The sequence below is a fragment of the Camelus dromedarius genome, chromosome 3 (assembly GCF_036321535.1).
Source record: "Camelus dromedarius isolate mCamDro1 chromosome 3, mCamDro1.pat, whole genome shotgun sequence".
NCBI lineage: Eukaryota > Metazoa > Chordata > Mammalia > Artiodactyla > Camelidae > Camelus > Camelus dromedarius.
In genome coordinates this window covers 64679225-64691934 of record NC_087438.1, presented here as the reverse complement: position 1 = coordinate 64691934, position 12710 = coordinate 64679225, and the positions used below count along the sequence as shown (strand labels likewise).

The window sequence follows — 12710 nt, the reverse complement described above, 5'->3', positions numbered from 1 at the left end:
CTGCTGAGTAGGAAGGGGAGAGCTGGTGGCAGGCAGTGGGCCCTGAGTCTTAGCCTGGTGGCAAGTCCCGGTAGGTTTCTTGTTTGAAACCCTTGAGTATGACTGCAGGTTCAGTTTACGCATACTGCTGTGGGTAAAGGGTTCTTACTTCCAGTATTTAAGAAGAGGAAGGAATGTAATGTTCTTCATGAAATGTTAATATTTTCTACATTTGCTGGTCTATTTAAGTTTTGAACTCTTGGAATCAGGATGTGCAGATGTACATGTATGACAGCCTGTGAGATTTCAGTATGTGGGCTTTGGCACGTACTGGTATATGTATGCTAATAACTTTTTCTTTTAATTCCAGGAAGTGTTACTGATGAGGGAGAACAGTATTGTTATAGATTAGTGGAAATGGATTCAAAAAGTGGTCCAGGCCTCATTGGTTTAGGCATTAAAGCATTACAAGACAAAAAATACGAAGATGCTGTTAAGAACTTAACAGAAGGTAAGTGTAGAGTATGTAGCATATAACATGAAGTAGAGCTGTTACTCAGTCAGCAGGTGTTTATCTTTGGGCTTTTCTTTAAGGAATATATATTTAAGATAGGAGCAAAACAATGTACTTATACTTACTCTGGAGTCTGCTTAAGTTTGAATTTGCACTTTGCCACTCACTAATTTCAAGACCTTAGAAAAGTTAAGCAAACTGTTTTTGTCTCAGTGCTTTCATTTGTCAAATAAGGATAACATCTCCATCTTCAGGAGGCTTTAACTTAGTCTTGTCAGGCATGAGGTTTCCGGATGAACTTTCTTTTGAATTGCAATCTGAATGACAAATATATAAGCCTGGTGGTGGGAGGAGCATTGAAGGCCACGAGATGAAATAGCCTGAGGTGAGAGGAAAGCTGGGGTTCAGGGAACTCCTGGTACTTCGGCAAGATTTGAGAATGAGTGTGGGAGAAAGAAGGGGCAATAATTGAGGCTGGATAGAGGCCTTGCAAACCTCATTAAAGAGTTTGCATACTATCGAAAGCACAGCTGGGAACCAGTGGGAGGTTTTAAGCAGGGCAATTTCATAATCCCATTTGTGTTTTTAGAAATATTCTGGCTATAGTGTAGAGAATGAATTGGAGTGGCTAACGCTTGCAGTGATCTAGGACGAAGATGATGGAGGTCTGAACTGAAGTGGTAGTGGCAGAGAAATGGATTGGCTTATGGAATCAGTGTCACTTTGTGATTGATTAGACATGGGAGACAAGGGAGAGGGGAGGCATCTGATTTGGGGAGTAGATGGTGGTGCCATTTATCTAACTAGTAATGGAAACCTTGGATTTTGTGATTGCTGTTACCCCTTTAGGGTTACAGGAAAGCCCTCTCTGCACAACTGGATGGTATCGTCTCGCAGAAGCCCAAGTCAAAATGCATAAACCTAAGGAAGCTATTCTTTCATGCAATCAAGGTATTCTTGACATCTTTAAGGATGGTCGACTCTGTTTCTTCTCAACTTCAAGGAGATAGATAATGGTTTTAAAACCCAGATGCTATATTTTATATTTTAATTTGCCAACTAATTTAAATTTCATGGAGGAGGTTAAAAAAAAAAAAACTCCAAGTCTCTATGCATGCCCACTAGTATAGTTATTTTTAAATCGACAATGAGTTCTTATCAAAGATTTCCTTTACTTGGAATTTTGACAGAGTCAGTTTAGGCGTGGATGGTGATGCCCTGTCTTTGTAACAGGGAAGTTTTGGGTGTGTCCTTTTACCTTCACTCTAATGTAGATTCTTGATTCCTCTAATGTAGATAATAGATACACAAGGGTATCCTGGAGCCTATTTGAATGTGTTCATATAAGTCAGGTGCAGGGACAGGAAAACATAAAAAGTGATTCGCTGCTCTTGATGCAGCTGGTGGCCTTGAAATAGTTCACTGTGGTTCATCTTAATTCAGCTTCTTTCCCCTTCTATTATCCTTAATGTGCTATTTTTGTTAGAGATGCTTTGGCTAAGGCTTCACCTTTGTTATGTAGCAAAATATAGATAGCCATTGTTGTGTTTCAGGATGTTCAGTTTTATTATATGTTATGTGAAGATAGAGGTTTTAAATTTAGATCTATTCTATTTTAAATTCAGGTATTTCCATAAAGAGTTCAGGGAAGAATTTATATTTAGCTTTGAATTATTCCTCATGTGTATTGTTTTGGCAATATTGTATTCTTGCTGTATCTGCAATTTGTTATGTGTTACCCTTAAAAAGAAAAAGAAAACTGAAGTGGTATGGCTGTCTTCATTCAGATGTCTTTAATTTTGTCAGGTCTGAAGAACATAGATAATCTTGGTGTGTCTGGTGGCAGTCTTCATCAGAAGAATCTTTGTCTTCATTTGAAAGCAGAGGCTTTGATTAAACTCTCAGATTATGAATCTTCAGAGGAAGCAATTCGTACTCTTGATCAGGTAGTCTTATTATCAAATTTTCCCCTTCAACTTATTTAGCTGCCTGTCAGCCAGGCGTCAGCCACCCTCTCCTTACCATAAATATTTACTTACAAAAATTTTGTGTTAGAGGTGTGAATTCCCATCACCTGCACTTTTCTAATCATTCACACACTCGCAAACTCCTAAAGTTATTTGTCTCTTGGTTAAGTACTTAAAATTCTCTTTACATGATGCAGTTTCTTTCTTCAGTTCTTCCTCTTACTCTCCTTTTCTCTTTTTGCCCTCTTAGGTTATTACTACTTGATTATTATTAATTGAGATTCTAAATTTTTTCTTCCAGAAAATATTTCATTGATTATTGACAAGAATTATTAAAGATAGTAGTAGCTTCATGGTAGAAAATATTTCTTGTTTTATTCGACTTAAAAAACACTCAGAGGAAGATTGATATTTATGAAGGAAACTGGTTTCTTACTATTTTTGGTTCAATTTGAAACTCCCTAATAAAAATGAATTAGTAAATTATGAATTATAATAGCGTGGTGCCTTTAAAGATTTTTGTCAGATAAAGGCTGTTTGTATAAAATTAAAATTATATCACTCAGTATATTGAAGGGTTTTGAATTTTTGTAAAAAAAATTGTTTTGTATATTTCAAAGGGCTTTGCATTTCATAGTATTTCTTTAAAATTAGAACAGTTGTCAGGATCCTTTAATTTCTTTCTGCTTGTCTTCCACCAATAATGTGTTTTGTGTGAATGCTTTGTAGAGGTCTCGCCAATGCTTTTTTTTTTTTTTAACAAAAAACAAACCAAACCCCAAAAAAACAAAATGAAAAGTTCTTGAAGAACTGGTAGACTCCAGGTCTGAGACAGAAAATGTGCAAGGTGAGCCCAGAACATTTTATAATGCTGAAAAGCAAAGAAACTGTATAAGGCTGTTAGAATTATGTCAGAAGGGCTGAGGAACAAGCAAGAATTAATTTTTTACAGGCTAAAGAGGAATAGTTTGAGCACTAATAACTTCCGTGGATTAAGACATCATTTATGTTTAAATCCATGTGTTAGTGATGTTACAAAAAAAAATCAACAAAATATCCTCCATAAATTTTTGGAGGATGCTAAGGAACCGATTGGAAAGAATCAAAGTATTTATCCTGCCTTTCTGTTATGAATTTTTCCTCAGAATACTCAAGTAGAAAATGAGAGGAGGGAAATTTTCTCTTTAAGTATCACATCAGATAAGGAAAGAAGGAATGAAAGAAAATCACCATTTTGCAATCCATAATGAATTAATAGATCTAGGCATTGGAGACCAATGGCTGCTAACATCATGAGAAAAAAGACAACCACACATAACCAGGTGCAAGTGCACGTGAGATATTCTTTCCAGAACATCAAACCTGAATCAGATCAAACTTCTAGACCTGCTAACTTATAGAAGATACAAGGGACCAAGGAACATGTCAATACCATGAGCATACATTCAGCAATTACCAGACTGTGAGAAACTGTGATAACGGCCCATATTTTTCAACAGTTAAATTGTAAGGGAGAAGAAAAAAAAAGAGATGGAAGGGAACCCTATAGATTAAAAAAGACTTGAGATATATCAGCCAATTGAAATGTATGTACCTTATTTGGATTTTGATTAAAATAATTATTTAAATACTTCATGAGACAACTGGTAAATTTGAACACTGGCTGATTATTTGATATTAAGGATGTATTGTTGGTTTTGCTTATGTGTTTATAATGGTAGTACAGTTATGTTAGTAGAAAAGAACTTATTTTTTACATATAGGTACTGAAGTATCAGATGGAAAGTTATCATTTCTGGAGTAATCTAATCAGGAGTGAGGTGAAATGGGTGGAGGTAAAGATGAGAAAAGACTGGCTTTGAGTTAATAATTTTAAAACTGGATGATGAGTACATGTGGGTTTACTATTCTCTAATTTTTTAATGTATCTGAAATTTTCTTTAATAAAAAATTTACAAAGAATGAAAGTTAATAGTGATAGAAATCAGGATCTTTAAGTTTTTATTCTGTGGTCCTTCTTTAAAGCAAACATTGTTGCATTATGTTGTAGGAGATTTGTAGCAATTCTTTGCAATTATTTTCTAGGTTTCTGATGCAAATAATATCCCAGGACTTTTGGTTCTCAAAGGCTTGGCCTATCTGAACAAAGGCTCATTAGATGAAGCTTCAAAGGTTGGTGTTTTCATTAAAACTGAGGGTTTTTTTTTTTTTTAAGTTAGAAGTTTTTTTTATCTGAATATGGAATTGACAGACATATACTTTATAGATTATGGAAGACCTTCTCTCTTCTTATCCTGACCTCGCTGAAGCTCATGCCTTGGAGGCTTTGATTCATTTTACCAAAAAGGACTATCTACAAGCAGAAAAATGGTGAGGATGTATTTAGATTGCTAATAAATCCAATCATATCTTAATTTATTATTTTTTGAAAATTCAAAATGAGTAGGTTTGATAAAGATCCTGTTTTGCATAAATTTGATCTTTGTAAACCTCAGTATTTTTTAAGAAATGTATTTAGCATGTAACACAAACTATTACAAAATTTCATGATGGGTTTGAAGTCTCATTAGCTGATCATAATATTCATTAGACATACATAATGTTTAGTTTTAAGTTCCTCTTCTTCAAGTCATTTTTTCTCTCATAATCTAAATCCTAAATTAATGACTTGTTTGTAATTTAGCATCCTTGAATTGCTCGAACTCTTATTGTTTCAGTTAGGAGTCTCCAACTACATATATAAATGTGTATATTAACATTCCTTACTTCCCTTTCGTGACTTAGTTTTCAGAGAGCTCTTGAGAAAGATGCTGAAGTTGCTGAATATCATTACCAACTTGGATTAACATATTGGTCCATGGGTGAAGAAACAAGAAAAGATAAAACAAAGACTCTTACCCACTTTCTAAAGGTAACACCTGCTACTATTCAATTCTTAGTTGAAATGGATTCATTACAAAATTATAAATAATATTCATGTAAGTTAGGTACTTAAAATTATACTTTACAGAATTGTGTTTTGTGTTTCATCTCACATGTAAGGTTTTGTGAGAATGTTATACGGGTGTTCAAGGAGAAAACTGAACCGTAAAAATGTAAAAGTTAACTTATTTAAGAAACACATGTTATAGAACAGAAGACATAATTGTCTCTGGAAAATAATACTGTTTTTAGGTAATTTCCACTGTACTTTTATCAGTGTATGAGTCTTATATACTTCTATGTGTTTAACTTCTTATATTTACATATGTAACATCTATAAGCTTAACATTCTTGACTCAGATTAATGTAATAGTAACTCTAAATTTCACATTTCTTTTAACAAAGAAATAACATTTTTACATTTGTTTGTTTTCTGTGAGCAATGATGACCAGCTTTCATGTCTTAAATCAGCCTTACATAAAGTCTTTTCTAGCATATTTTGTATATTTAATTTTTTTCTTTTGTCTGTAAATATATATTCTGTGTTTTTAAAGGGACTCATTTAAACAAACTAAAATTCTGTTATTAATTTTTATTGCAAAGGCTGCCAAACTGGATCCATACATGGGCAAAGTTTTCTGCTATTTAGGTCATTATTACCGAGATGTAGTAGGAGATAAAAACAGAGCCCGTGGATGTTACAGGAAAGCTTTTGAATTAGATGACAGTGATGTTGAATCTGGAGCTGCAGCAGTTGACTTAAGTGTGGAGCTTGAAGAGATGGTATGTCTAATAATTTAAACACTTTTGTCTTTTTTTTACCCTGAGTATAGAAATAGAAATAGTTTATACATGTATACTTGAAGTTATTATTTTTATTTGTAGATGCAATAGAAATATTTTTGCCACTGTTTATAAATAGAATGAATTTTGTCTTTATTGGCAGAAATTATATTACTTAATGTTAAACTGGTTCAGTTTATACCAGTGTATAAGTTTAAAAAAATCAGAAGTGAAAATGAAAATATATTTGTGTACTTTACATACGTGTTCAGTAGTTTTATAATATTTAACATCGCTAATATTAGTCTTCTCTTATTGTTAGGAAACTGCTTTAGCTGTCCTAACAGCCGTCACTCAGAAGGCAAGTGCTGGAACGGCCAAATGGGCCTGGCTTAGGCGAGGACTGTACTATTTGAAAGCTGGTCAACATTCTCAAGCCGTGGCTGAGTAAGGCGCCTTACTATGTTTAAACTCTGTTAGACAGCCGAAGGGTTCCTTAAATTAAACTCCATTTATACCCAAATGACTTACAAGTTGCCTCGTACCAGGTGGTATTTTGAGGGAAGAAATAGCAAAACTTATTTATGGTTGATTGGTTCTTATTATCTGCAAGGCACTGGAATTACTGGACAGTGAATTAACTGAAGTCCTCTTGTGGAGGTGTACGTCCAGTGATGTGACATCTTGATAATATCATATATTATAGGGTTCTTAATAGAAATTTGCGGAAGGGTAAAAAGCCAATGTTGATATCTTTGTTGTTCTCCCACTGATGAGCATTGTTTGGGACAGGGGAGATGTTGGCAGCTTGAAGGGCATTTGGAGCAGTTCATTTTTAGTAATTTGGTTTGAACTGTACTTAAGAGTGAAGAAAATATATTTGAATCAAAGTTGTTTCTGATTTACGTTATCATCTGGAATACAGGCATTTAAAACTTTTTCATGTATATGGAATTTGATCGGAAATTTAAAATATGTCTGTTATTCCTATTTTTCTACTCTTATGTTTTTGTTTTGTTAGGAGGCTTCGTGGGGGTTTATAGGCTGGTGACGCATACTGAGAAAGATACCTCTTCTGGTAGGATAGGAAACTGAAGCTCTCCCATATAGTCAAGGAAATAAATTTTGGTGAACATTTCTTCAAAAAAGTAATTTGTTCTTACTCATTCCAAAATTACAATAAAATTTCCTAGTATTGAAGAAATACACATTGTAAAAACAATAGGTATACTTGCTTTAAATAGCACTTTTACAGAGGGAACTATATTCAGTATCTTGTAGTAAGTAACCTATAATGAAAAAGAATATGAAAACAAATATATTTATGTATATATATGACTGAAACATTATGCTGTACACTAGAAATTGACATAACATTGTAAACTGACTATACTAAAATTTAAGAAAAATAAAATAAAGGGGAGGATATAGTTCAGTGGTAGAGCACGTGCTTAGCATGCACAAGGTCCTGGGTTCAATCCCCAGTACCTCCACTAAGGAATAAAAAATAAAATAAATTAAAGTCTTATAATGAAAAAAATAGCACTTTTATCCTTAGGAAGAACCATAGATATGTATGATTCAGTTAAATTATTTTCTATTTTTCTTTCGTACGTGGAAGTTGTTCAACTACTTTTAATTCTCTTACTCTTTCTTGAAATTTTAGTTTACAGGCAGCATTAAGGGCAGACCCAAAGGACTTCAATTGTTGGGAGTCATTAGGAGAGGCATACTTAAGCAGAGGTGGCTATACAACGGCCTTGAAATCCTTCACAAAAGCCAGTGAGCTGAACCCAGAATCCACATACAGTGTGTTTAAGGTTGCAGCAATACAGCAAATCCTAGGCAAATATAAGGAAGCAGTAGCTCAATACCAGCTGATCATTAGAAACAAAGAAGATTATGTGCCTGCTTTAAAAGGTAATTTCTTTTTAATAGCTCCTTTGACTTTTGTGATACTGAAGTACAAAATCCTTGAGTAAATTTTTAAATGTATCAGATAACTTGAAAAGGGCTTCTTTAGTCAACAGCAAGTGTCCAGTATGAACCTCTTATAATATAGCTTGTTATATAGAATCGAGAATTGAAGGATCAAATTTGGTTTCATAACAGTTAATAAATATGATATGATAGAGATTTAGCTTTTAAATAAATAGCATAACTGTTGGATCTAAAAATGGATCTCTAAGACAAGAATTTCCCTGCTTTTATATTTTGATAATTAATTCACTATATCCTCAGAATACCTTAATACATTTTAGTTACTTTGTAAATTATAGAAGCTCAGATTCTCAATTTTTGAACTTTAGAGGCAGATTGCATTGTTTTGTAATTATCTAAATTAATTGTATTTCCTTTATAGATACTTGTTCCTTCTTAACAAATTATTTTTGGTAATATAAAGTAAAACACCACATTCATATCTAATTAAAGTTTTTATGATTATTTCTAACCATTTAAAGAAACCTAGAGCCCATTATATTTGCTTTCCCCCATTTCCTTTTCCTTTTTCTTTTTGAAGAAACAATTGGAGTTTAATTCAGAAATACTGTATGTTTTGTGACATGTAACTTAGGCCTTGTACCCCTTTTAAAAAAAATTTTGTAAAACTCCTCCACAGAAGGAGAATTCACATTTATTAAATGTTTACTAGGCACTTTAGAAATGGTATTTTATTTAGTTTTTATAGTATAGTTTGCTGTACAGTTTTGAATATAAAGAGATCAAATCTTGTTTCATAACAGCTAATTAATAATATGATAGCAAGTAGCATCATATTAGATATTATTAGGTAATATCCCCATTTTCAAAACTAAGATTTTAAGAGATAAGTACTTTGCCCAAAGTCAAGGAAATTCTTAGGTTCCATAGATAATTTTTATCTTTTTGTACATGCTTATTCCAGCAGAACCCCACCATTTGAATTTCTTGCTAAATGTATGCAAGACCATGCTTAAAGATAATTTTTATAAAATATCATTAAGTTTTGTTTTTTGGAAAGTGGATGTAATATAACACCAATAAATTTATTTGAAGTTCATTCTAAGTGGTTCTTTTACATGTTTTAACGACTACCTTACCTGATTTCAGGTTTGGGTGAATGCCATCTCATGATGGCAAAAGCAGCTCTAGTCGATTATCTTGATGGGAAAGCTGTGGACTATGTAGAGAAGGCACTGGAATATTTTACTAGGTAGTATTACTCTTATTATTCATTGTGTTTATTTTCTTAGTATTGTAATAAAGCCAGATTTAGAAAATCACTCTGTTTATCCTGTTAGCTGTAGCAGTCATTCAGAATATGAAATATAAAGAATAATGGACTAGCAAATTAATCCTGTAACATACATATTATATTAATTTTGCACTGTGGGACAGTTACAGTTTCTTGCTTTTAGCAGCTCACATGCTGGATGCATAGAGAAGGGTAGGTAGGAAGAAGCAGTCGGCTGGTGGGGCAGCAGCTTGGATACCATGTGTTAGTGTTCTTGTTCAGGACACCGAAAGGTGTGAGTATCTCTAATTGAAACTGACTGGAAAATGAGGCTTCAGGTGCACAATGTGCTTTATATTCAGTGCTCAGGGCCTATCTTAGACTCATTGGTAGGGCTGAAGGTGAAGGGAAATGAGCAATTTGGTTGCTCTTGGAGAGAATCTGTGTAGGAAAAAGATGTTAATAACAAGAAAGGAAGCCGAAAAATTTCAGTAAATCTGGTTATTTTATAGAACTCAATTCATTAGGTGGAAGTGTCTTTTGTAGTAGATGACTTTAAAAAGTACACAAGTTAGACATACACTAATTTTTTTGTTCTTAAACATCTTGTGCTTCACTTCTTTACCTACTTACCTTCGTCTCTGTTTCCTGTTTCTCTGTTGCTGTGAAATTGCTTTGCTTTGAATATGAACCAAGTCTGAGATGAAAACCTTTGTCTTTTTTCTCCCACTGATTTTTATTGCTACTTTTCAAGTCTCACATAATACATATGGCTCTTTCCAAAGAAGACGATATTGTGAAGAGGGTTTTTAAGGGTATTTCTTTGAACTAGTATTTAAGAGTAGTTGTGAACCTTTGAATGATGATACGTCAGCTACCAGTACTGCCTTTCTGGTTTCTGGATAATATGTAGCACTCACAACTAATTATAAGGAGTATATAAAACTTTTAAAGTGATATCCCCAAACTTACATTTACTTCTAGACTTAAAAGTTCAAACTATGTAAGGGTGATAGAAGTTATTTCACTTTACAGATATTTTATTTTTCATTGAATGTGAAAGGAGATAAGCGTTTAGGTTGTTAAAATTGCCAGTGTTTCTATTCTTTTTTCCCCTCTGTTTACTTCTTTCATGCTGTCAATTTTAGGTATTATTATAAGATGTTTAGGCAAAGGAGCTACAAATAGTGATGTTCTTCCTCCTGATCTTCAGTGGGCTTTCAGTGATGACTGCAGTAATTAGTCTTATTTCTCAGGAAGACATTGGAAAATGATTTTTGGCTGGACTCCATAAGTAGAAAAGGCTATGAAAAATGTTCCATCTGCTTGTCCATCTGCCAGTAACATAGCTGTTTGTGATAGCTGATTATCAAGACTTGGCTTAATTGTGATATTGCTGTGTTTTATTTATAAGATTTTGAGAAGAGAAAAATGAGGAGAAATGTATAGCTGAGATTGTCTCATTCTGAAAAGAAGTGTTCTTTGTCACCATAATTAATATTTTTATTTAGTTTTTGAGCTTGTCCACTCACTCTTACTTGCTTCAATTGAGTTTTCATGTTTCCATATTTAGATTTTTGGTATTCTTGATCTCAGTAAAAATCCTTTGGACCACCAAATATAGTTAATATATCATACATTTAGTAGTCCTTTTTTGTTTGAGGGAAGATCTGTAAGCAAACTTGAGTTAATAATAATCAACTGTGAGAGAGTTACCAGCTATACTGTTTTGATTTTTGTTTAAATAAGCAAACGCAAAGAGCATAGTTAAAAAGATTCAGTATTGAAGGCAAATTGGTGTTGGACAGTTTATTGATTTGCTTATGTGATTTCTGCTGCTTCTAACAAGAATGATGAAGAATACCAAAGAAATATTTGAGAACTTTCTGGCTCTTAAACAGAGCCTTCTCCTCCTTCTCCTTTCTCCTTCTCCTCCTCTTCCTTTCTTTTTCCTAATAGGGAAGTGATAAGATGTAAGATGGTTAGAAGGAATAGGGTAAAGCATTCACTACATTTAACTAAGGAAAAAGCTCTTAATCAGGATTGTATGTACACTTTTTCTGTTTTAATTGTATATAGTAGTGAGGAAGATAAACTCTATACTTTCTGGAAGTAATTTATAAGAATTATACTGTTTCTTTTTTTAGGGCTCTGCAGCATCAAGCTGACGTGTCTTGCCTTTGGAAGCTAGTTGGGGATGCTTGTACCAGTCTCCATGCTGTCTCACCGTCTAAAGTGAACGTTAGTGTTCTAGGAATCCTTCTAGGTCAGAAAGAAGGAAAACAAGTACTAAAGAAAAATGAGCTCCTCCATCTTGGAGGAAGGTAATTTACAAAGATTGCCAGTTAATGACATTCAAATTGAATTAGAATGTCATAACAAAACATAACATTGACTTTTGTATTTCCATAGGTGTTATGGCCGTGCATTGAAACTAATGTCTACATCTAATACGTGGTGTGATCTTGGAATTAATTATTATCGCCAGGCACAACACCTAACAGAAACAGGTAACAACACGAATGATCTTCAAGAATTGTTGGAGAAATCTTTACAGGTATGACTTTGAAAATTTTTTATAAACTTTTTAAAACTTAAGGGCTTTTCTGAAAGATGTTTTTGATAAAGTAAATCTTGTAGTGTTTTTACATAAAACCACATTTCTCTTGATATAAATGCTGATATTCCAGGAAATAAAAATTTGTCTAATTTAACTTTTCAGTGTCTGAAAAAAGCCGTGAGACTCGACAGTAGTAACCACTTATACTGGAATGCTCTTGGTGTAGTTTCATGTTATAGTGGTAAGAATTGAGTAACACTTCAATATTTTTAGAAGATTGTCTGTTACAGTCAATGAAGTTCAGTTTTATCAAAGTGTGTATTTTTCAGGTATTGAAAATTATGCCCTTGCTCAGCACTGTTTTATCAAGTCAATCCAGTCAGAACAAATTGTGAGTGTTTCTGTGTATCTTATCTATAAAAAAGAACTTCAAAATTTAGTATTAATAATTTTCTGAGACTGCCTTGTGGACAAGGGACCTAATTTCGTATATGTGTGTGTTTTTTAGAATGCTGCTGCATGGACCAACTTGGGAGTGTTATACCTTGCAAGTGAAAAAATTGAGGTGAATATATTATCTGTCTTGTTGTATTAAAAGTAAAGAACATTTTCTATTTATGATCTCTTCATAATAGCTCAACTTCTTGTGGAGAAATACTTTGCACATTGTTATCTAGTATGCTCTCCAATTTGCTGCTCAGTGATTGATAACATTGTTTATTTTATTAAATAATGAATGTGTACGGTTTATTTTCCTGTCCTTGCCACAA

General features: G+C 33.4%; 1 protein-coding gene across 4 annotated transcripts in view; it reads left to right on the top strand.

Moving 5' to 3' along the window:
* Window positions 1-12710, top strand: part of SKIC3 (SKI3 subunit of superkiller complex) — a 136786-nt gene that overhangs the window by 78523 nt on the left and 45553 nt on the right. For all 4 annotated transcript variants that reach the window (XR_010379210.1, XM_031448544.2, XM_010993956.3 and 1 more), the window contains exons 9-23: window positions 350-490; window positions 1343-1444; window positions 2300-2439; window positions 4546-4632; window positions 4727-4830; window positions 5245-5371; window positions 5987-6166; window positions 6489-6613; window positions 7833-8086; window positions 9257-9359; window positions 11528-11704; window positions 11793-11937; window positions 12103-12181; window positions 12270-12331; window positions 12449-12505. Coding sequence is in view for 3 of the 4 variants with exons in the window: in XM_031448544.2 (XP_031304404.1) it covers window positions 350-490; window positions 1343-1444; window positions 2300-2439; window positions 4546-4632; window positions 4727-4830; window positions 5245-5371; window positions 5987-6166; window positions 6489-6613; window positions 7833-8086; window positions 9257-9359; window positions 11528-11704; window positions 11793-11937; window positions 12103-12181; window positions 12270-12331; window positions 12449-12505 (1883 nt within the window). In the remaining variant the exon portion in view is untranslated. The remainder of the gene's footprint in view (window positions 1-349; window positions 491-1342; window positions 1445-2299; window positions 2440-4545; window positions 4633-4726; window positions 4831-5244; window positions 5372-5986; window positions 6167-6488; window positions 6614-7832; window positions 8087-9256; window positions 9360-11527; window positions 11705-11792; window positions 11938-12102; window positions 12182-12269; window positions 12332-12448; window positions 12506-12710) is intronic.